General features: G+C 37.3%; 1 protein-coding gene across 5 annotated transcripts in view; it reads left to right on the top strand.

Moving 5' to 3' along the window:
* The window catches only part of Raph1 (Ras association (RalGDS/AF-6) and pleckstrin homology domains 1), an 85760-nt gene that overhangs the window by 11171 nt on the left and 51131 nt on the right, over positions 1–23458 (top strand). For all 5 annotated transcript variants that reach the window (XR_012908198.1, XM_075951913.1, XM_075951912.1 and 2 more), the window contains exons 2-4: positions 13825–13944; positions 19968–20073; positions 21432–21940. Coding sequence is in view for 4 of the 5 variants with exons in the window: in XM_075951913.1 (XP_075808028.1) it covers positions 13825–13944; positions 19968–20073; positions 21432–21940 (735 nt within the window). In the remaining variant the exon portion in view is untranslated. The remainder of the gene's footprint in view (positions 1–13824; positions 13945–19967; positions 20074–21431; positions 21941–23458) is intronic.

The raw sequence follows: 23458 nt of genomic DNA, 5'->3' as shown, positions 1-23458 counted from the left end.
GATATTGAGTCATTTTGCATACTTGGGATAAATCCCACTTGATCATAGTATATAATTTTTTTGGCTAATTTTTGTTGAAGATATTTTTATAATATTGGTCTGCCATTTTCTCATGTCTGGTTTTGGCATTATTGCTAGCCTCATAGGAAGAGTTAGAACTTCTCTATTTATATGTTCTAGAAGAGGTTGTAGAGTATTTAAGCAATTTCTTTCCTAAATATTTTCTTGAATTCACCAGGGAATCTATCTGAACCTTGTGTTTTCTGTTGGAAGATTTTTAATTATTGATTCAGTTTCTATTAAATTTTATATGTGTGAGTACTTTGCATACATACCACTTGGATGCCTGGTGTCCATGGAGGCCAGCAGAGGGAGTTAGATCCCCTAGAACTGGAATTATAGACTTGTAAGCCACCATGTGGTTGCTGGGAATTGAACCTCAGTCCTGAAAGAGCAGCTAGTGGTCCTAACTGCTGAACTCTTATTTTTCCAGCCCGATTTTAGTTTCTTTAAGATAGTATTCTGGATTTACTTTCCTCTGTGTATAACTTTACATTTAACTTGTGTTTTCCTCTAGGCCATAGGGATTTGTTGTTTTGTTTTTTAATTGTTAGGAATTGAACCTGGGTACTCTTGCCTGGAGGCAAATGCTACCCCTTCAAGCTCTAGTTGTTTTACCTTTCTATTATTCTGTCGGCATCTTGTCTTCTAAGTGTATAGATACCACTGTATTCCATGGTGATACAGCTGGATAAATATTTATTGGATTTGTTACTATTGCTTATTTTTTGTTCCTGTTTTTATATTGTTTTCCCCTTCGGCCCCTTTTTGTTCTGCTAGAATATTTTACATGAGTACATTTTCTTTTCTCCTTTGTAGATCACTTATACTTCCTTCCCTACTTTTTTTGTGATTGGTTGCCTCGGAGTTTACCATATACATTATAGCTAATATAAACACATTTTTTTTCTTGTTGGTTTCTCGAGACAGCATTTCAGTCTGTGTCCTGGCTGTCCTGTAAACCAGGCTTTCCTCAAACTCACAAAGATTTGCCTGCCTCTGCTTCCCGAGTGCTGGAATTAAAGATATCCCTCCCCCCCAACCTATAAACACATTTTCAGATAACACTGCTTCGAGAATATAATTTGAGCACCTTATTATGACAAATTATTCTGATTCTTTTCTGCTTGTTCCTTGTATCATTGTTGTCACCCATTTCACTTACATGTAAGCACTCATAAGTTTGCATGTAATATATGCATTAATGTACATAATCAAATACATTGTTGTTACTGTTATTTTGAACAAATAGTTATCTGTTTGTCAGCTAAGAATAAGAAAAGTTTCCTGTCAAATTCAGGCAAAAAAAATAAGAAAAGTTGATTCTGAGCTTGGTATTTCATGTCTGTGATGCCAGCTCTCAGGAGATTTAGAAAGAGGCCAGCATACTTGTATATTAAGATGTCTCTTATAGTAATAAGGAAACAAAAGCTGAAGTCTTAGTTTATATCTTCACTTATCCAACAGAATGACTAACTATATCATACTCTTTTTATTTTTTATAGCTCTGTGGATAGTTATTGTTAATTGATTGTTCCAGAAATATTTTGTTTTTCTTTGTTTTTTTTCATTTGCATTAAGTTTATTTGTACCAGGACTGAAGGCATAGAGAGATAAAAAAACCGGCATTTATCTAATTTTATTTAAAATTAAAAAAAATGACAACAAGCAACTTAGGAAACAAGTAACAGGTATCACAGACTTTGGAGAAAGATTTACTGAGTACTGTAAATGATTTGTAAGGGTACCAAAGCCTATTAAGAATTTTTCATTTGCATAAAGAAATAGATGTAATGCATTCTTACTCTAGAAACTGCACAGAGATGACCTTCAGGTTCTTGCTTTAGCTAGAAATTCTGAGACTAAGGTTCTTGCATGAAAGCTCTTTATAGTCCTCATTCTTAGCATGAGAAGTCTTAAATACATCATTGTCATGGGGGCAAGGGGAAAGAGACGAAAGTGTCTATCTGGTAGAGTCTCAAGAGAATTAACTTAAAAGGGGAGGGGGTGTCTCTGTAGCCAGGTCTCTTGTCAAAGTCAGAGCAATCCTCCTGCCTTAGTCTCCCAAGTGTTGGGATTGCAGGCACGCGTTACCATGCCCGGCTTTCCTTTACTTTTGAAGGATGACTTTTCATGGTACCGAAGTCCTATGTTCATCACTAATTTTTCTCTCAAAATATTAAATATTTTATTTTAATCTTTCATGATTGGATTCTAAGATGTTAAGTGGAAGTCTTACCTAGTCTCATCTTTAATTTCTTCTTTAAGTTCACAGAGTGTTTAAAGTATTTGCTTGGGATTTCAACTCAATAGTGTGAAAAACTGGAACCCAGCTCTTAAAGTAGGGGCTGGATGTGGTAATGCATGCCTTTTATCTCGATACTTGGCGGTAGAAGCAGATTGGTCATAGTAAGTTTGGCCAACCTGGTCCACATTGCAAGTACCTGGCTAGCCAGACTATAATAGTGAGACTCTGTCTCAAAAAATGTTCCTTCTTAATAAAATGAAGTTCATCTTGTCAACAGGTAATACATATGAAACAATAATGAAATAAAGGGCACTGGCTTCTTAGCAGTATGCCTGTTTAGTATTCATAATCACAAAGAGAAGGAGAATGGAAGAATATGCTGTAACTACTGGTGTGTGTGTGCAAAATGACTATTAGACCAGTCGTACATGTTAGACTATTCCAACATCTTAGAATCCATCCAGTCGAAATTAAAGTATAAAATATTTGTTGAGAGAAGAAAAGGTATTATAGTCATGATCAAAAACAGGCCATTAAACTCAATGTATTACCTGGCTATTTTTATTTCTATACAGGTGGTAAGATATTTTTAAATATTGATTCTCTTTTTACTTGGTTAATGTCAGGTCAAAACATATAATGGTTAGCTAGGCATTATAGGCAGCTTCTTTAGTGAAGTTAATAGATTTTTCTAAGTTTTGTCCACATTTCATCGAAAAGTTATTAGGAAAGATAAGTACCCTGTGAGATCCTTTGAGATTTTCTTTGAATTCTCTCTCTCTCTCTCTCTCTCTCTCTCTCTCTCTCTCTCTCTCTCTCTCTCTCTCACACACACACACACACACACACACACACACACACACACACATTCTTTTTTGAGACAGGGTTTCTCTGTGCAATAGCCCTAGCTGTCCTGAAATTAGCTCTGTAGACCAGGTTGGCCTTGAACTCACAGAGATCTTCAGTCTCTGCCTCCCAAGTGTTGGGATTAAAGGTGTGCACCACCACCTCCCGGCTGATAATAGAACAGAGACTAATTAGAATACTGTAATCTGCCTCCACCTAACCTTCCAACACGTGTGTATACATGTACACACAAGGTTTGGGGTCAGGAGAGGCACAAATGCAAAGAACAGACGTGACAGTATTATCTGAACTTTAATTTTGTTTGATGATAGTCAGCTTTAAACATATAAAATTGATATCAGCTTTAATATAGTTGTATAAAAACTTAGGTATGAAGCAAGCCCACTCTAGAATATTATTTATTCAAGGGTAATTGCCCTTTGTGCTTTCAAGAGTTCCAGTTTTGTTGCACAGCAAACCCATGACTATTTGTTCAATATAGACAGTGATTCTGAAAACAAAAGTAACAAAAAGTGGAAAACATATCAGATGCATTAAGTTCATTAGAGGGCTGAGAACCTTGGTTCTAGACTCCTGCCGAGACTTTTTGTATCACTGTGGATAGAGGTTTGGTCTTTGGGGAAAGTGAGAAAGCTAACACTTCAAGCTTCTCCCTCCCCTAAACTAATGTGCCTAAAGGGTGGAGAGCTATTGGTGCCTCTCTTCTGGAATTAAGATTAGAGAAGACTGATAAATTGATGGGAAGTTAGAGTGAAGTTAGTTTGAATGACCTAAGCTGGGTAAAGGGCATTCCTTTGGCATTAATTCCCTGTTTCCCCTCTCTGCAGATAAGAAAAGTAGTGTTGACTTAGCCAGGTATCTGTCTAGTTAATGGTAGAATAGAACAAGAATTTGAGTTTTCCAGACTCCTTGTTAACTAGAGGATTCTTACACGCTTGTTTCCTTAAGCTGATCTTTTCAGTGGCGAGATGATCTGTTACTCATTCAGATTTAGGACATACAAATTGAAGATTTACTTATTTGAAATGACAGATTTAGACGCACAGATACACACAGTGACATATACATAACTAAAAAATGAAAGTCTACACAAAAAGGAGACATTTAGTATGTATAATTTGAATACTCAACGGACTTAAAAACTTTTATTTTAGGATTAGGTATCACTTTGTAACACTGTCTGTGCTGGAATTTACTGTGTAGAACAGGTTGGCCTGAACTCCTAAGTGCTTGCTGTATGCCACTACACCCAGGTTCCATGTAGTTCAGGCTTGCCTTACACTTGCTGTATAATTGAGAATGACCCTGAACACTGCCAGGTGTAGTGCTTTTGAAAAAACACATTGGAACATAGACAGCAGTTAAAAGGACAGCTACATGACAATGTGATTTCTTTTTCTTAAAAAATACATTTATTAATGAGTGTGCATATACGCCCCCCCACAGTGGTGCCATATACATTTATTAATGAGTGTGCATATATGTCCCCCCACAGTGGTGCCATATACATTTATTAATGAGTGTGCATATACACCCCCCCACAGTGGTGCCATATACATTTATTAATGAGTGTGCATATACGCCCCCCACAGTGGTGCCATATACATTTATTAATGAGCATGCATACACCCCCCCACAGTGGTGCCATATACATTTATTAATGAGTGTGCATATACACCCCCCCACAGTGATGCCATATACATTTATTAATGAGTGTGCATATACCCCCCCACAGTGGTGCCATATACATTTATTAATGAGTTGCATATACCCCCCCACAGTGGTGCCATATACATTTATTAATGAGTGTGCATATACCCCCCCACAGTGGTGCCATATACATTTATTAATGAGTGTGCATATATGTCCCCCAACACAGTGGTGCCATATACATTTATTAATGAGCATGCATATATGCCCCCCAACACAGTGGTGCCATATATATTTATTAATGAGTGTGCATATATGTCCCCCCCAACACAGTGGTGCCATATATATTTATTAATGAGCATGCATATACGCCCCCCCACAGTGGTGCCATATACATTTATTAATGAGTGTGTATATATGCCCCCCAACACAGTGGTGCCATATACATTTATTAATGAGTGTGTATATATGCCCCCCAACACAGTGGTGCCATATACATTTATTAATGAGTGTGCATATATGTCCCCCAACACAGTGGTGCCATATATATTTATTAATGAGCATGCATATATGCCCCCCCAACACAGTGATGCCATATACACTTATTAATGAGTGTGCATATATGCCCCCCCACAGTGATGCCATATACATTTATTAATGGGTGTGCATATACGCCCCCCCAACACAGTGGTGCATGGCATGTTTGGAGGTCAGGTAACAACTCGTGGGAGTTGGTTTTTCCTTCTACAGTGTGAATCCTGAGGATCAAACTCAGTTCTTTGAGGCCAGCACTTTTTTACCTGTGTTATAAGGTTTCTTAATATTTTGTATTTGAATGGACCAATTCGAGTTCAGGCTTTGTCCTTACTGTTAGCATAACTGCTAAATCATCTTTTAAAATACCCTTAGGGAAACATTCAGCTCAAGTGGTGTATAGTAGAATTTTTCTGGTGTTTCTTAATCATTATGCTATTATTGGAGAAATAAATTTTAATATGTGTTGATTCATTTGAGTATTTACTTATAGCCAGATAAATTGGTCTTCTTTTAAATAAGAGTACTTTTAGCTTTGAGTCATCTTAAATTAGCATCATATTAATTTTTAAACATCTTAAATTGGAAATGTTTGGCAAAAGAGAAAATATTACATTTTAGATCAGTAAAGAATATGATTCTCTGATAATTGCTTCAGAGTGATAAATGGAAACTACTATGTTCCGTGTTTCCAGAACTTGTAACCTACGTGGGTGTCGGGGCTAATGAGACAAATAGTCATGACATTGTGCAGGGCCAATGAACTAACTGGCGTGGGCAGGTGCATAGCTCATGGCCCTTGAAGAGAAAGTAGGGTCTATTTTTTGTTTATCTTGCATAGCATCTTAACACTTTTGTTTTTAAAAAGAGCTGAACCAAAATGTGTCATGGGTATAGAAATGCAGAATAAAGGAGTGTGTGCTTAGAAAACGTCCTGCAGGTATTTATATTGCAGAAAAACAACCTCTTGGATTGAAATTGAATCAGGCAGCCGGCATAAATACCTGCAAGAGGTGTGCAACGGCTTGGAGTAGTGAAGCCTGATAACTCCCAAGGCTTCTCAGCGTAAACTTCTTTATAAGTTTATTTTGAAATTTGGTAGTGGAAGTCTGTGTGGCATTGTGAATATAATTAAGATTTACAGAATTGTACAAGTTAAAGGGTTAGAGGATAAATATTTCTGCTTTTTCAAAACAAAAATGAAAACCTGACACAGATACTGATGAGTATTTAATGGTGTCACTTTTAGTTGATGGACTGGTTGGTTGCATGGGAAACTATTGAATTCATCTTCTATCAGGAGTTTTAAATGGCTTTTCTTAGACATCTTAAGTTTATATGATAAATGAAACGAACATTTGGAAGCTTTGTCAGGTAGGGGATAGCTGGTCAACTGTAGTGTCTCTGAATGTCTGCAAGAGGTCAGGACACACTAATGTTAACGAATAATAGGCAGTTCCAGGATAGTCTTTTATTCCTTTTGTTCTCATGGTAACAAAAGTTTTAAACATCTAGTTTGTTTTTATGTTTGTGTGTGTGTGTTTGTTGTGAGGGGCCAGGTGCAGGTATTCTTAGAGGCTAGAGGCTTTAGCTTTTTGGAAGCTTGAGTTACAATCTTGGGCACCTGACTGACTTGGGTGCTGGGAACAGAGCATGCTCTGAATCACTAAGACAATCTTTCCAACCTCCATTTTTTTTTTTAAAAAAAAATCCTAAAACCTATGTTTTAGCCTTTCTATTTGGCAAGTAGTAGTGGTATTCGATTTGGAACTAAATTCTGATGTTTTTCTGATGTAGTTGTGACATTAACCAACTTCAGCTAAATTATCTGGTACTCAGATGTAGAAGTGAATGTGGATTTGAGACATCTTCACTCCAAGCTGACCTCAAACTCACTGCAGTCCTTTAGCTTCACTTTATCCTGAATGTTGTGATTATAGGCGTAAGGCGTTATACCTGACTAATTGCTTAGGATTTGTTTGTTTACTTGTTTTTGATGTAAGATTTAGAAATGAGTCTTTGTCTCTTTGAAGTATCTGAGGAGGAATTATTTTTCCAATATGTCAAGCTTCTCTTTGTATTAAATTATCATGGTTAGAATATGTTTTAAAGGTAATTGAATAAGCCAGGAAAATACTTTAGGAGAAGTAATACATATAATTTTAAAACCATATTTTAAAGAATTATACAGTTATTTTCAGTCCTTAGACTAAGTTATATACTTAGTATAGTAAGAAATAGTAGCCTATGTTTTATTATTTTAAGATTATTCTGAATTTTTGTATATTGACTTTCTCAACTAAATTATAACTTCCTAGGACAAAGACTACCCTCCCCCCCCCACACCTTTCTTGTTCCTCTTATTTTTTTCTTTTCTTCTTTTGGTTCCTTTGCTTATTTTAATATAATTTCAAACTTACGGAGAAGTGATAATATCACAAAAGTGTGGGCTTTCCCCTCAGATCCACTTGCCGTTTACATTTTGCTTAGTTGTCATTTCTTATTCCCCATCTACCCACTAGAGTATTCTCCACCATACACAACACGCACACACACCTTTCTCTTTCCAAGGTCTTAGGAAAACAACATTGTAGACATTGTACTCCTTTACACAAAATTCCTTAAAATTTTTTCCACTGTACATGCTGCTATTTTACATAAGAACATGTGTGTTCATAATGTATATTGCACATCGAGCATATTAAAGCCTCTGAGCATATTCCCTTTTTTTTACCTTCTTCTCTTCTTACTTGAGAATCCGTATGTTCCCCTGAACAGTTTATGTCTACTTCCACATCATATATAAAAATGATTTTATATTTTTATATAAATTAAAATCTAGACTCACATGAGAAAATAAATGCTTTTGTCTTTCTGAGAGACTAGATTAATTTACTTAATATGATTGTTTCTAGTTACATCCTGCAAATCACATAATTTCATTGTTCTTTACAGGTGAAAAAAATCCATCCTATTTGTATGTTACATTTTCTGTATCTGTTTTGTTATGCACTGTAGAAGGAGCTGCAGGTTGAGTTCCTGCTGCCCTGACCCCGGCCGCCTGGCTAGCTTATGCCCCGAAATAACAACACACAAATTGTATTCATTTAAACACTGCTTGGCCCATTAGTTTCTAGCCTCTTCTTGGCTAACTCTCATATCTTGCTTTACCCATTTCTAATAATCTGTGTCTTACTGGGAAAGATTCAGCACGTAAGACCTCGTGGCTGGCTCCATTGTGTCTGCCCTGGGGAGGAGAGGCATGGCATCTGCCTCACTTCCTCTTCCTCCCAGCTTTCTGTTCTGTTTACTCCACTCACCTATGTTCTAACCTATCAGGCCAAGCAGTTTCTTTCTTAATTAACCAATGAAAGCAACAGATTGATACGTGACACTCCCACGTCAATGCACCTCGATTGGCTGCAGACTTCACTATTCTGAACAGTGCTGCAATAAACATTGACGTGCAAGTATCTCAGACAATGATTTGAAGTCTCCTTTGGGTAAATACCTTGGAGTGTTATTGCAGCTGTATCTTGCATAGTTGGAGGCATTCCTTGATCCTGAAAGTCTTCACATACTATATACTGAAGTTTGCTTTAGAATTACTTATAATATTAGAACAGTTTAGGAAATATTTCAACAAACTATTTTTGTGAGAAAGCTGATGAAAAGTAACTTGAAACAAAGAGCTAAAATTGTCTAAGTAAGTGATTAAAAAACAATTCTGTTGTGATAGAAGAGAAATAAGTGGTTACCAGTAACTTTTTTATCCGTATGATCCCTTATTTTTTATAGCATACTAGAATAGTATTCTAGTTTGTTCAGCCTTTAAGCTAATTGCAGTTGCATAAGACTGCATCACTTGTTCTAAAGCCTTCCTAGTAGCCGTGATAACACACTCATTTATACTATAGTTGACAAACTTTAGAGAACATAATACGTGGAGGAGTTTCTCTAAAATGTCCTACCTCCTTGACATAAGTTAGGTCATTTATATTCTGTCTCTTAGTGAACTGGAAAGATGGCTCGGTTCTTTAGAATACTTGCTGCTCCTCCAGAGAAGCTGAATTCAGTTCCCAGCTCCTACTCAAACAAACAACCCTGACATTTAAACAACATATACTCCCAGGTACTTTTGATGTATACCGTGAACAGACCACAGCAAGGAAAACATTGCACTACAGGATAAGCATCTAACTCTTCCATATAGTGTATTGTTTTGCATTTCCTCATCCCCAGCCTCCGTTTCCTCCATGAGTTTATACTGCACCACAAGAATACCAAGCCACTTAGAATTCACATGTCTTTTTTCTCATGCCTTTCTATTCTTATATATAGTAATTCTTTTGCCTAAAACATCCTTATCCATCTCTTCCTTGTACATTGTCTTCTGTCTCACTGAAGTGTCATCCCTTTCCTCTTGCCTTCTCAAACTAAGTTAAGATCTTACTCAACATACATAGCCTTATATATAGCACTTTTTATTATTGTTGGTTTCCCCCACTACTAGGTAGATATAATGAGATTAAACATCATTGTGTCCATCTGTTTTATGGTGTCTGGCACATAGAAAATATGCCATAAATATTAAATGAAGTGGAAGCTTCTCATACAAGTTTTGCACATTGAACATTCTAGACCCAGAAGAATATTGTATGGGTAACCTCACTCAACTGTTTTCTGGGAGTAGCGGGGAATTGCTGTTGTTTGTTTGCTCAGCTGATTATTTTATTGAAACATTTTTTTCTTGTTCTTTTTATTTTTGGTTGTGACCCTAGCCTTTAATAGCTGGGCCACTCTTCAGTCCTATTTTTTCTTGTTTTTAACTAGCTAGGCATTCTGCTGCATCACTAGTGATGTCATCTATGATATTGTGAGGGTGGCAGCCATACACATTCCATACACACACACACACACACACACACACACACACACACACACAGTGTGTGAGGTTCAGAGGAGCTTCTTAATAGTTCCACAACGTTTTCTGCTATAGACTGAGTGCAGTTGAGTTTACTATATACTATAATTTTTGACCTTTAATAATTTAGCACAGTTATTTACTGCCAAGTATATAACAATGATATATTGCTAGTCTACTTTGCTTTGATTCTTTTTTTGTTTCTCTTTTTTGTTTCTTCTTCCTTTTTCCCCTCTTTCTTCGTTTGTCTCCTTCCTTCCTTCCTTCCTTCCTTCCTTCCTTCCTTCCTTCCTTCCTTCCTTCCTTCCTTCTTCTTTTCAATCCTTGATGGGGCCAGCAAGATGAAAGGGTGTGCAGCACAAATACTAAAATCCCAGAGACAGATATTGGGGTTCAACCTGAAAATCAGAAAAGCAAAGCAGCCAAGTCACTAGAGAGCTCTTACCTCTATGAAATCTTCAGACTGAAAGAGAGTGAGTTCCTATCTCATTCTGCCTTACATTCCTCTCTAGTGCTGGGGTTAAAGGCGTGCACCACCACCATCCAGCCTCTTTGGCTAACTGGTGTGGCTGCTGCGATTAAAGGTATGCACGACCATTCCCTGGCCTATGTGCCTGACTAGTTGTTGAAATAAGAGCGGTGGGGCTGCTTCCCTCCCTGCCAGCTCCCGGCTAGCTTTACCCAAAATAATTACACAGAAACTGTATTCATTTAAACACTGCTTGGCCCATTAGTTCTAGCCTCTTATTGACTAGCTCTTACATATTGATCTAACCCATTTCTAATAATCTTTGTAGCCCACGAGGTGGCTTACCAGGGAAGATCTTAACCTGCGTTTGTCTGGAGTGGGAGAATCATGGTGACTTCCTGACTCAGCTTCTTTCTCCCAGCATTCTGTTCTGTTTACTCTGCCTACCTAATTTTCTGTCCTATTAAAGGGCTGTGGCAGTCTCTTTATTTAACCAATGAAATTAACACAAAACAGAAGACTCTTCCCCATCATTACTAGTGTGCTATTTTATATTCTGATCTTCAGGCAAGCTTTATTTATTAAAATGCAGTGAAATGTGACTGCGGGGTACCTGCTACTAAACTGGACAACCTGAGTTTGATCTTTGGGACTCATATATGTTGGGAAGAGAGAAGCAATTCCCAAAGGTTGTCCTCTGACTTTACATTCCTCATGCCAGTACAATAGGGATCCCTAGGAATGGATTTTAGCTGAGCTTGTGTCACTGGTCTTGGCATAGTGCCTTGCATTTGACAGCTACCCAGTCAATGCTATTTAAAAAAAATGAATAAAAATGTGGTATTTAAATTGTTTTACTTTTGTCAAACTTCCCTATATACATGGTGGCCAGTAAAAACAACCTACAATAATTAATAATCATGAATATAGAAAATAAGTCATACAGATTTTTGCACTTTTATTTACTGTTACTAAGCTTGGGAAAGTTACTTGATTTTTCTTGGTCCAATTTTCTTCATTTACAATTGAATAAAGTCTTAAATAATTAGTGTAATGTTAGCTGGGAATGTTGTTTGATTGGTATAGTGCTTGCCTATGATGCATAAAATCATTGATTCCATCTCCTGCACCCCATATAGTCTAATGTGCACACTTGTAAATCCCAACACTCAGGAAGCAGAGGCAAGAGGATAGAAGTTACTCACTTATTTATGTTATTAGTATATACCTGAGCTTATGCTTGTGGACTGTGTATATGCAGTACATGTGGAAACCAGAAGAGGGCATCAGATTCCTTGGAATTGGAGTTATAAGCAGCTGTGAGCGGCTGGCTCTGGAATCTGGGTTTTAACTCCTGAGCCATTTATCCAGCCTCAAATAAGGAGTTCTTTATGAACTACCTACCTGGTTTTGAAGGACTAGTACTCAGGGTTTATTTTGATTCTTTATTATTTGTATAATAATATTTATTTTGTGGTCTTTGGTCTTAAGTTCTTAGGGACCTTTAAAAAACTGTGTGTGTGTTTAAATACTTATTTATTAAACAGATACTTAATGACAGTGACACAACTGTGACCCAAACCACTCAAAGTATTTAAATACAGAAGGAAATAAGCCCTTACTCTTGGGGATCTTTCCTTCCAGTGGAGAAGAGAAATGATAAATGTGGTTAAGAGTACTATGAAGACACACGAGAAAACCCACAGAATCAACTAACCTGAGCTTATAGGGGTCACAGAGACTGAACTAATAACCAGGGAGCCTGATTAGGACTGACCTAGGCACTATGTATAGCTATTACAGTTGTGTAGCTTGGTCTTCTTGTGGGACTCCTCTAACAGTAGGCATAGGGGCTATCTTTGATTCCTGTGCCAGCTTTTGGGATTCATATTCTTATAGTGGGTTGTTGCCTTGTCTGGGTTTCAACTTGGTATGGCATGTTTGGTTGATATCCATGGGAGGTCTGCCTTTCTCTGAAAAGAAACAGAAGGAGTGGATGGGGGATCGAGGGGAAGTGATGAGGGAGGAACTTGGGGGAGAGGAAAGAGGGGAAACAGCGGTTGGGTTGTAATAAATAAATAAAGGAAGTATTACGAAGAAGGCGAGTATGATTGTGCCCACCTTTAATCCTAGTGCTCAGAAGCAGAGGCAGGTGGACCTCTGTGAGTTCAATCCCAGCCTGGTCTACCTGGAATTCTAGGATGGCTAGAACTCCCTCTTACAAACAAAACAGTTCTATGAAGAAAACTACAGGGGACAGAATGTAACAAGGACGGAGTGCTATTTTGATGGGATGCTCACTTGAATGAAGCAAGGGCACAAACCTGCACATATCTGGAGGAAAGAGTTCCAGGTAGGAGAGCTGACATTGCAAAGACTGGAGGTTGGAACAAGTGTGTATGTTCCAATGAGTAAGACAGTTGAGTCTATAAAACTGAAGGAGTGAGGAAGCAGGAAATGGTGAGGAGAGGTCCCTGAAGGGAGCTTTTTTTTTTTTTTTTTTTTTTTTTTTTTTTTTTTTTTTTGCAGAGCTTTGTTTACCTGCCACTGTCTTTGGACTTTATTATTGCTTCAGTAACTTTGCATGTCAGTGCATGATTTGAGGTTCAGTATGTTCAGAACATAGTTGTCCTCATGTGACAGATCAGGGAACTTAAGTGGAACTTTAACGTATTCTGTAAGATATCTAGTCTAATATTTGTGGAATTCTGTGTGAAGTCTTTGAAACTATATTTGGAGTATTACAGAGCCATTCAGCACAGAGATTGACACTACAGTTTTACTTTCTGCTAGTGTGTATTTTGAAAATTGTTGTTTGTGAATCTAGTCATATTTGATAGTTTCCCTTCTGTAGGGAACTGAACTCCTAGGCTCATCTGTTCCTTGAACTGAGGCTTCCTTCCTCATTCTGTTTGTCAAGATTGTCTTTGTTAATCATTTCTATTTTTTTATGTTATAGTCTAGTTTTGAAGATTTGATTTCAGAGAATCACATCATGTATCATACCTTGTTCTGAATAATTTTTAAGATAAAGTTGTAACTGCTCATTCAATACAGATGCCTGTATTTCAGATGGAGCAATTATCAGATGAAGAAGTTGACCATGGTGCTGAAGAAGACAGTGACAAGGAAGATCAGGACCTGGATAAAATGTTTGGAGCCTGGCTTGGGGAACTGGACAAACTTACTCAGGTTAGGATTATTGAAAACACTGGTTGAAGATTTGAAGCTATCACTACATGTTTAAAGCTTAATGTACAAACAAAAGATATGAGTGCAAGCTAAATTTTAAAATGCTGGTTACAGAAAAAAAAACATTAACAGGTAGAGGAATAGAAACTTTACAGTGCAAGATACTATAATCTGTGGTTATTATTTGTATATGCTTATGTGAGAATGTATGTGTGATATGTGTGTTTATCTGTGTGAACGTGTACATGCAAGGTAGAGACCAGAGGATATCCTCAGGGCTTCTTCCTTGGAAGGCCACTACTTCTTTGAAGTATAGGGTCCTATTTTCTCTCCTCTTCTTTCTCTCTGAGTATCCCCCTTTTAGTGAGGCAGAGTTAAAGATGTTTATTAAAGATAAGTTTAATATAGGTGTAAGCACCAGGACAGGGTGGGAGGAAAGGTGCTCAGAAGAAGGTAGGGAGGCAGTGTGGGTATGGTTCCTAAGAGGAAGTCGCCAGATAAGGTAGGTCTTTCCTTGGCATCATGCTTACCAATTAGGTTAGAACTGGGCAATCTTCCTAAATCTGCCTACCCAGGGGCTAGGATTACAAGTGCCCACCATTTACATTTGGGTTTGAGAGTCAAATGCTTGCAAGTGCTTTACCAACTGACCCCTCTCCCTAGCCCCTTTTCTATGAATATTATAAGGTTTTAAAAAAACCAATTTTTTAACAGGGTTTCTGTTAATGTGAGAGAGAATTTAATACCTCTTTCATAAATTTGAATTGTAAGCTAAAACAATTTTAAAGTCTAAAGTTTAAAAATTTAAATTTTGACATATTTTGTTCTGTAACAAATTTAAATATACCTTATGACATATATTGTTCGTATTTTCTTGCTCATAGTTTCAAAATACTGACAAAAGTTCATTCGAGGCTACATTTAAAATTGTTCTAAAGTTTCTGTTTTAGTTTGGTTTTTGCTTTGTTTTGTTGGATTGTGGATTGAGTGTGGTGGTGAGTGGTTGGTTGGTTAGTTTTTGAGATAGCATCTCATGTAGCTCAGGTTGATCTTGGACTTGACATGTAACTTGATTTCAGGGATGACCTTGAGCTGCCAATCTTGTTATATCTACTGCCCAAATGTTGAGATTACAGGCATGGGTCAGGCATGGGTCAGGCATGGGACATCATGGTGTCCGTTTGTTCATTTGTTTTGGATCATAGGTCTTAGTTTTTAAATTTTTGTTATATTGTATGTGTGTATGTGTGAGGGGGAGGGGCGAGTGCATGCATGCCATAGTTTGCGTGTGGACATTAGGGTTCAACTTTGTGGAGTCTCTCCTACCTTTATGTGGATCCCTGGGATTGAATTTAGGGCCCAGGTTTTCATGGCTGGCACACATTTTACTTGCTAAACCATTATCCCCTATGCCAGGACACTTTTTAGAGTAAAAAAAAAATGGAGTTTTTACTTCCCTGGTTAATGTACTGTATGTAATAATAAAGATGGTCATATTTATTAAAACAAATTTAATTTCATAATAATGAGACTGTTAAAACTTACTTATGTTTAAATAATTTCTTTGGGAATACATAAGTATAAAATTCCATAACTAATGGAAAAATAAAATGGAGGCTTAAAGTTCTAACTTCCTTCTTAGCTGTGGATCAGTTTGAAAGGTAGATACTACAGAGAGGATGGGCAAGCAGGCAAAAAGCAAAAGTTTTTTTATTCCAAATCCTTTTAAGTGGGCTGCCACCAGAAGGTGTGGCCCAGATTTAGGGTATGTCTTACCACCTCATAATTCAATCAAGGAAACCCCTCACAGTTGTGCCCAACTGCGTGGGTTTAAAATACTTGGACCCTAGTCTGTAGCTCTTTTGGAGAGGTTATTGTTTGAATGAGTGGTCCAGGGAAAGGGGACACCGGGCAGGTAGTCTTTGAGTTTCAGAACAGCCTAGTCTAAAGAATAAGTTTCAGGACAGCCAGACTTAGGCAGTGAAGGAAAGAAAGCTGGTGAAGATGTAATTGAACAAGGGGGGCATGTTCCAGCCCCAGCAAGCAGCAGAACTTGGCAGTTTCAGCCACATGGTTCTAGCTTTAGAATTAAGGATAGAAAAAGGGGGTATGCCTCCATACCTAAAGAAAGCCTCTGAGGTCAGGAATGTGTCAGGTATCCCTGAATGAGGCCTAGTAGAGAGACCATTGTGTGAAGCTGTGAAGTTGAAACCTGGATTGCCTTGGAGACCCCAAGGTGTTAGAGGTGCCAGGACAGTGGGATACCTGCTGAGGAGAGCTATTAACAGGGAGTGTTAGTTACATAGTTAGAACCAGCCCAAGAGAATGAAGTATGTTGCTGTCAACAAAGCTGAAAGAAGTTGGAGATTTGAAGAGTACTTTGACATCAGACATGGAAAAGCAGAATTTAGAATTTGCCCAGCTGGTTTTGGGTCTTGTTTTGGTCCAGTGTTTCCTCACTATGCTCTATGTATATACATTATCATTCCAAAATGCAGGGAAGGGAGCATAGTGAGGAAACATGGGACCAAAACAAGACCCCAAACCAGCTGGGCAAACTCTAAATTCCTGTGCCATTATAGGATGGAATTATGTAATTTGCTTTTTGATTTTGATTTTTATAGGAGATTATAATTAAAAGATGCATGAATCTCAGAAGAGACTTTGGACTCTAAAACATTGTTGAGGCTGTGATAAACTATGGGGACTTTTGAAGTTTAGACTAAGTGTATTTTGTATTATGATATTGTTACAAGCTTTTGGTGACCAGGGAGTGGAATGTGTAGTTTGAATGTAATAGGCTTCCATAATCTCCTAGGGAGTGGCAATATTAGGGGATACGGCTTTCTTGGAGTGGGTCTGGCCTTGGAGGAAGTATGTTACTGTGGGGGTGAGCTTTGAGGATTTCTGCTGTATGATAGTCCTCTTATACACTGTAAAGATTTGTCATTTGTATTAGTTTAATAAAATGCTGATTGGCCAGTATAGTAGGAAATATAGGCAAGGCGACCAGACTAAGAGAATTCTAGGAAGAGGAAAGGCAGAGACACAGTCACCAGCCAGACTTAGAGGAAGCAATATGGGATTACCTCAGTGCTTTGCTGAGCAAAAGGTACCAAGTCACGTGGCTAAACATAGACAAAAATTATAAGTTAAGCTGTAAGAGCTAGTTAATAATAAGCCTGAACTAATAGGCCAAGCAGTTTATAATTAATATAAGTCTCTGTGTGATTCTTTGGGACTGAATGGCTGTGGCACCATTGTCATAGGAATCTTCTGTCAACAGATTCCTATGTTCAGGATACCACCAAGTGTGTTAGTCGACTTCTTGTTGCCCATAAGGTATAGAACTCTTACCTCCTTCTCCGGTACTCTGCCATGCTCCCTGCCATAATGATAAAGGATTGAACCTCTAAAACTGTAAGCAAGCCACCCCAATTAAATGTTTTTCTTATAAGAGTTGCCATGGTCATGTATAAACTTAGATTTATTTTATTACTTAGTTCACTACAGGATTATCTGCATATATTCAGTGTTACTGGTTAATCAAACTTAAGATTTAAGTAGTTGATGATTCTTCTAAAATAGTGGTTAAAAAATTGTATGTTGGCCTTTTTTTCTGGGAAAGGATCTGTAGGTTTTTAGCTACCTCCCCGAGGGTTAAAGTTTACCATGTTTTATTACCAATTTCTTAACCTACCTAGTGTTTCCCTATATGTCCTTTGTTGCCTCAGCACCATGGACAGGTAATTAAAATACATGTTCTTTCATTTGAACTGGAAAGAGGTTGACTTTTCATAAGTCTTCAGTTACAGGCATGTTATTTTATAGGAAATATTTCTCCCTTCAACTCTATTGAAAGGAGTAATTAAAATTGCTTCTGAAAAATTAAATTTGGGGGTTATAGGAGAATTTCTTAGCTGTTTTTTAAATTTTTGAAGTAAACCATTCAGTAGGTTGTAGATCACATTGATTTGATAGTTTCAAAAACAGAATGAAGAACTAGAGAAATGGCTTAGTGACCAAGAATATTGGCTGTTCTTGCAGAGGACACAGGTTTATTTCTCAGCACCCAAATGGCAGCTTATAACTGTAATTCCAGTTCTAGGTGATACAACTGCCTCTCTAGTCTCCACAGGTACTGTATACACGCATGATACATTTACTTACATTCAGTCAAAATACTCATATACATAAAATAAAAGTAAAACAGAATGGAGTCTGGGAGTGTAGCTTTTTTCATAGCTTGCTTCCCTAACAATTCAGACACCAGGACCCATTCCTATTACCACATGATGCAGGTATAGTAGCATATAACTGTAATCACAGAATTCTAGAGGGCATCTTCATTCAAGGTCAGGACCCATTCCTATTACCACATGATGCAGGTATAGTAGCATATAGCTATAATCACAGCATTCTAGAGGGCATCTTCATTCAAGGTCATCTTCTGCTACATAATTAGTTTTAGGCAGGCCTGGTGTACAGAAGAGACTGTCTAAAACAAAAACAACAATAAAAACAAGATGGACACTATTTATATGAATTATCAAAATCTCGAACTATATAAATAATAAAAATAGCATTCTTATGTAACTTTATGATTCTATAAATAGAATACATAAAGTTCTTTTTTGTTGTTTTTGTTTTTGCAGCAAGGTTTCCCTGTGTAGCCCTAGGTGTCCTGAGACTTGCTATGTAGACTATGCAGAGATTATCCTGCCTCTGCCTCCAAAGTGTTGAGACTAAAGGCATACACCACCACCACACCCAACACTGAAGTTCTTTTTTAAAACTTGAAGCTTATTTGATAGGACATTATATAGAAACTAGTTGTAAAAGACTATTCTAACTTTTCTTTCTATTGTAACTTTAAGTAGTTGAATTCCTTTTCCTCTTCTCTTTTTTCTTTGTTATTGTTGTAATTTTCTGTTTAGATATCTTTTCCTTATTGGAGAAAGGCTACAGGTGAAGAGTATTATGGTAAGAAGATGGTAAGGGCTAGAAGTATAATCTAGTGATAGACCTGAGTGTCTGCTATGCACAAGGCCTTAGGTTCAGTCCCCAGCACCACAAAAGGGAGTGAGTGGGTGAGTGGATGAAAGAAGTTCAATATTGTATTTTGCCTTTAGGTATGGATGAGGCTATGATAGATCAAAAATAGAACCATTTAATGAAAGATCACAAAACTTCCTTCGTGGTTCTTTGCCATGTCCGTATTCATATACTTAGATTATTTCACAATGAATTTATATAGAATGATGTCATTGACTAAACAATGTATTTGAAAAGTTGTTTACTCTGAACTGTGATAGTTCTGAGTCTCAGGTATCTTAAAAGTAAGTAAGTATTTAGAAATGAGAGATAGCTAATGAAAATCAGTTTTTTTTTCTTTCTTGAGGCTATCATTTAGAAAAAACTTTTGGCTTTGTTAATATGTGTGCTGGATAGTTTTATGTCAACTTGACACATGCTAAAATGTTCTGAGAGGAAGGAAACGCAATTAAGAAAATGCTTCCATAATATGAGGCAGCAAGCAAGCCTGTAGGCTTGCTTAGTGATTTTCTTAGTGATTGTTGGGGGAGGGCCCAACCCACTGTGGTGCTAACCCTAGCCTGGTGGTCCTGGGTTCTATAAGAAAGCAGGCTGGCCAGGCAGTGGTGGTGCATGCATTTAATCCCAACACTTGGGAGGCAGAGGCAGATGGATCTCTGATTTCGAGGCCAGCCTGGTCTACAAGAGCTAGTTTCAATGCTACAGAGAAACTCTGTCTCGAAAAACAAAACAAAACAAAAAACAAAACAAAAACAAAAAAAGGAAAGGAAAGAAAGACAGAAAGCAGGCTAAACAAACCATGGGGAACAAGTCAGTAAGCAGCACTCCTCCATTGCCTCTGCATCACCTCCTACCCTGCTTGAATTCTTTTCCTGAGTTCCTTTGATGATGAACAGTATGGTACTTCTAATCTTTTTGTGTAATGGAATTTCATATTAATGTTACTTGTTAAACTTTCGTTTTTTAAGAGTTTGGATTCCGACAAGCCTAAAGAACCAGTGAAAAGATCTCCTCTTCGCCAGGAAACAAACATGGCCAACTTTTCTTACCGCTTCTCCATATACAACTTGAATGGTAAGATTTGATTAAGGAAAGTTTAAGATAATATACTGAGTTCTGTAATACATAAATGATAGAAATGCAATTCTAAATATAAAACAGTATAAAAATTATATACATAACTTGGCTGGGTTTTGTTTCTCCTTTTTAAAATTAGTGTGTTTTGTGTGGGGGAGCTATGCACATGAGTGCTGGTCCTTGCAGAAGCCAGAAGTGTCAGATCCTTTTAGAGCTAGAGTTATAGGTAGTTGTAGTTGTGAACCATCTAGTGTGGGTGCTAAGAATTAAACTCAGGTCATCCAGAAAAAGAGCACATGTTCTTAGCCACTGAGCCATCTTTCTTTCCATCCTGGGTTCTGTTGTCGATTTGTGCATATTAATTCAAATTAACTGGAAGAGTTCCAGAAGAAAAAAGCAACTAGAACATAACAAATAGTTTTCTTGTCTTATATGTAATACTTGATATTGTGTATGCGAATGAGAAAGCCCACATCAATCTGATTACATTGTTTTCTGACTGGATTAAAGTCCAAAGAAAATTGTTTTTAGTAATTTTAAATCAGCTGGTATAACCTTTCTTTAGTGTACCTAGCCACTTCTTAGTGTTTGGAATAAATGTTCTAAGTTTTTTTACTTTTTTTCTCTTTATGCTCTTCTCTCTCTTGGTAGTATTTTATCTACCTGGACACTGATGATATTAATAGCTGTTTTGTTAGGGTTTCTATTACTGCAGTGAAACACCATGACCAAAAGCAAGTTGGGAAGCCAAGGGTTATTTGGCTTACACTTCCATATCGTTGTCTATTAGTGAAGGAAGTCAGGACAGGAACTCAAACAAGGCAGGAACGTGGAGGGAAGAGCTGATAAAGAAGCCATGCTTCCCATGGCTTGCTCAGCCTGCTTTCGTACAGAATCCAGAACTACGAACCCATGAGTGGCACCACCCACAATGGATTGAACCCTCTTCCATCAATCACTAATTAAGAAAATGCCCTAAAGCCAGCTCTTACAGAGGTGTTTTCTCAATTGAGGTTCCCTCTTTTCAGATTGTGTAAAGTTGACATAAAATTAGCCAGCATAACAGTACAAAGTTACCTGGGAGATTTGGTTAAAGCCATGGCATAGCACAAGGTGTTTTCAGTATTGTGTCTTTAAACTTACAACCTTATTTTCTTTAATAGAGATCTTAAAAGACGGACTATTTGCTTTAAAAATTCTCTTAAAATTTAAAACAAAACCAACTAAGTGCTTTATTTTATTGGTTTTAGACCCAATGAAATGTGTTCTTTTGCTTTTTTCTACTGCCTATGACTAATTTATCATAGGATGTATAGATTTTGATTATGTTCTTGAAACTTATGTCTTCTTTGTAGAAGCTCTGAATCAGGGAGAGACTGTGGATCTGGATGCCCTGATGGCTGATCTCTGCTCCATAGAACAGGAGCTCAGCAGTATTGGCTCAGGAAATAGTAAGCGTCAAGTCACAGAACCAAAAGTCACTCAGAAGCTACCTAGCCGGCATACGTCGAAACATGGCTCTCTGAGAGGAGTAGGAGTATCATCTTCTAATAGAACAACTACTAAACCTTCCCATGCTAACTACTCCCTGGATGACATCACTGCACAATTAGAACAGGCTTCCTTGAGCATGGATGAGGCCGCTCAGCAATCTGTAGAAGATTCTAAACCTTCAATGACGAATCAGCACAGAAGGACTGCATCAGCTGGCACTGTGAATGATGTTGAAGTGCACTCTGTTAGTAACTCCTCCCGTTCGAGCATCACTTCTGCAGCTTCTAGCATGGATTCTTTGGATATTGACAAAGTGGTACGCCCTCAAGAACTGGATTTGACAACACATCAGGGACAGCCAGTTACTGAGGTAAATAGATGGAATTTACTTCCGCTGTTATTTTTGACTTTAAACTATGGAGAAATGAGTGGTTTTTTTTTTTTTGTTGTTGTTGTTGTTGTTTTTAAACTGACTTTCTTCTTTAACATAAAAGTTTATCAAAAGTACTTCTCAGCCTAATAAGGCCACAGAAGAACTACATCACCAGTCAGGGTAGTGTCATGAAGGTAAGTTAGAAGAGGTTTAGAGTCTTCTTTCTGTCTTCTGACTTGTTAGAACCTTTGAATTAATGCCAGTTATTTCATGTGATTAAAAAATGAATTATGATTTGCAAAGCCATGAATACTTAATAAGCTGATAATTGTTTTTGACATGATTGAAGTGAGACCTTATGGCCATGTAAATCATAATTGTAATCTTTGAAGATTCTACTGTTTGGAGTTTGCTCCATTTTGTTATCAAAGGGTTAGTTAGTGTGGTGTAGTAGAAAGAAAAGCTGGACTTCAAGAACTTGTGTCTTTGTCATTTGGTACCCATGGAACCAGACAGTTTATCTAGACATCAGTTTTTTGTAAGAAAACTTGAATTCCCATTACCTGGTCTGCCTTCTTCTCTTCCTCAGAGGGTCATTCCGAGACTCAGAAGTGATTGCTGTGAGGGATGTAAGATGACGTTTTCCTGAGTTTTTGGGTAAGGGTAGGAGATGACCTTGTGATAATAAAGTTAACAAAAGAAAGTGATTTCTTTCATCTAGAAGATAGCAATTTTTTGTATGATAGCAGCAAGAAAGAAAATGAATGGAGCAGAACAAAGCCAGCCTTTCCAATGAGCTTGTGTTTATATACTCTGTGACAAAGTAGAAGAATTCGTGCATTATTAGCACAAGTGTGGAATAGTGTCAAATATCATTGAAAGAATTACAGAGAAACTTGAAATTTACTCTCTGACATTGTTAGACTCTCCTGTGCCCAAATAATTTAATTCTTCAGATTAATTTAATCAGTAACTCTTGGTATTTACCCAAATGATTAGCTTTGTTTTAGGTACTGTGGAGCGCAAAAGAAACATTAACCATCATGGTTTAGAGACAGATGAGCTATTGCAAAGAAAGGAAGCAAGTACATGAACCTAAAGAATAAACCCTCATTTATCTAAAATGGTTCTTGCCTCCATTCTGTAATTTATATATATATATATATATATATATATATATATATATATATATATATATATAAAACAATTGAAATTTCTACTTTATGAGGAAACCCAATGTCACTTTATGGCCTATGAATTCTACTTATTACCAGCTTCTCAGCATTTTATTTCATGCCTGTCAGATTTACCTGATGAGATTTAAGAAGGCAGTATTTTATTAAAGATGTTTTTATGTTCTTTGTCTTATATGTTATTCTTTTCTGTCCTATTATTTTGAGTTAGATCAAAATTTGTGAGAACAGATCTGAACTAATTACTAAGGATATTCTGTGTGACTGTGGCTTTTGACTCCTTGTCCTGTTCATATGTCTTTCTATCTGTAAAGTTCAAACA

This window comes from Microtus pennsylvanicus, chromosome 17, assembly GCF_037038515.1.
Source record: "Microtus pennsylvanicus isolate mMicPen1 chromosome 17, mMicPen1.hap1, whole genome shotgun sequence".
Classification (NCBI taxonomy): domain Eukaryota; kingdom Metazoa; phylum Chordata; class Mammalia; order Rodentia; family Cricetidae; genus Microtus; species Microtus pennsylvanicus.
This window is presented reverse-complemented; position numbering and strand designations above follow the sequence as displayed.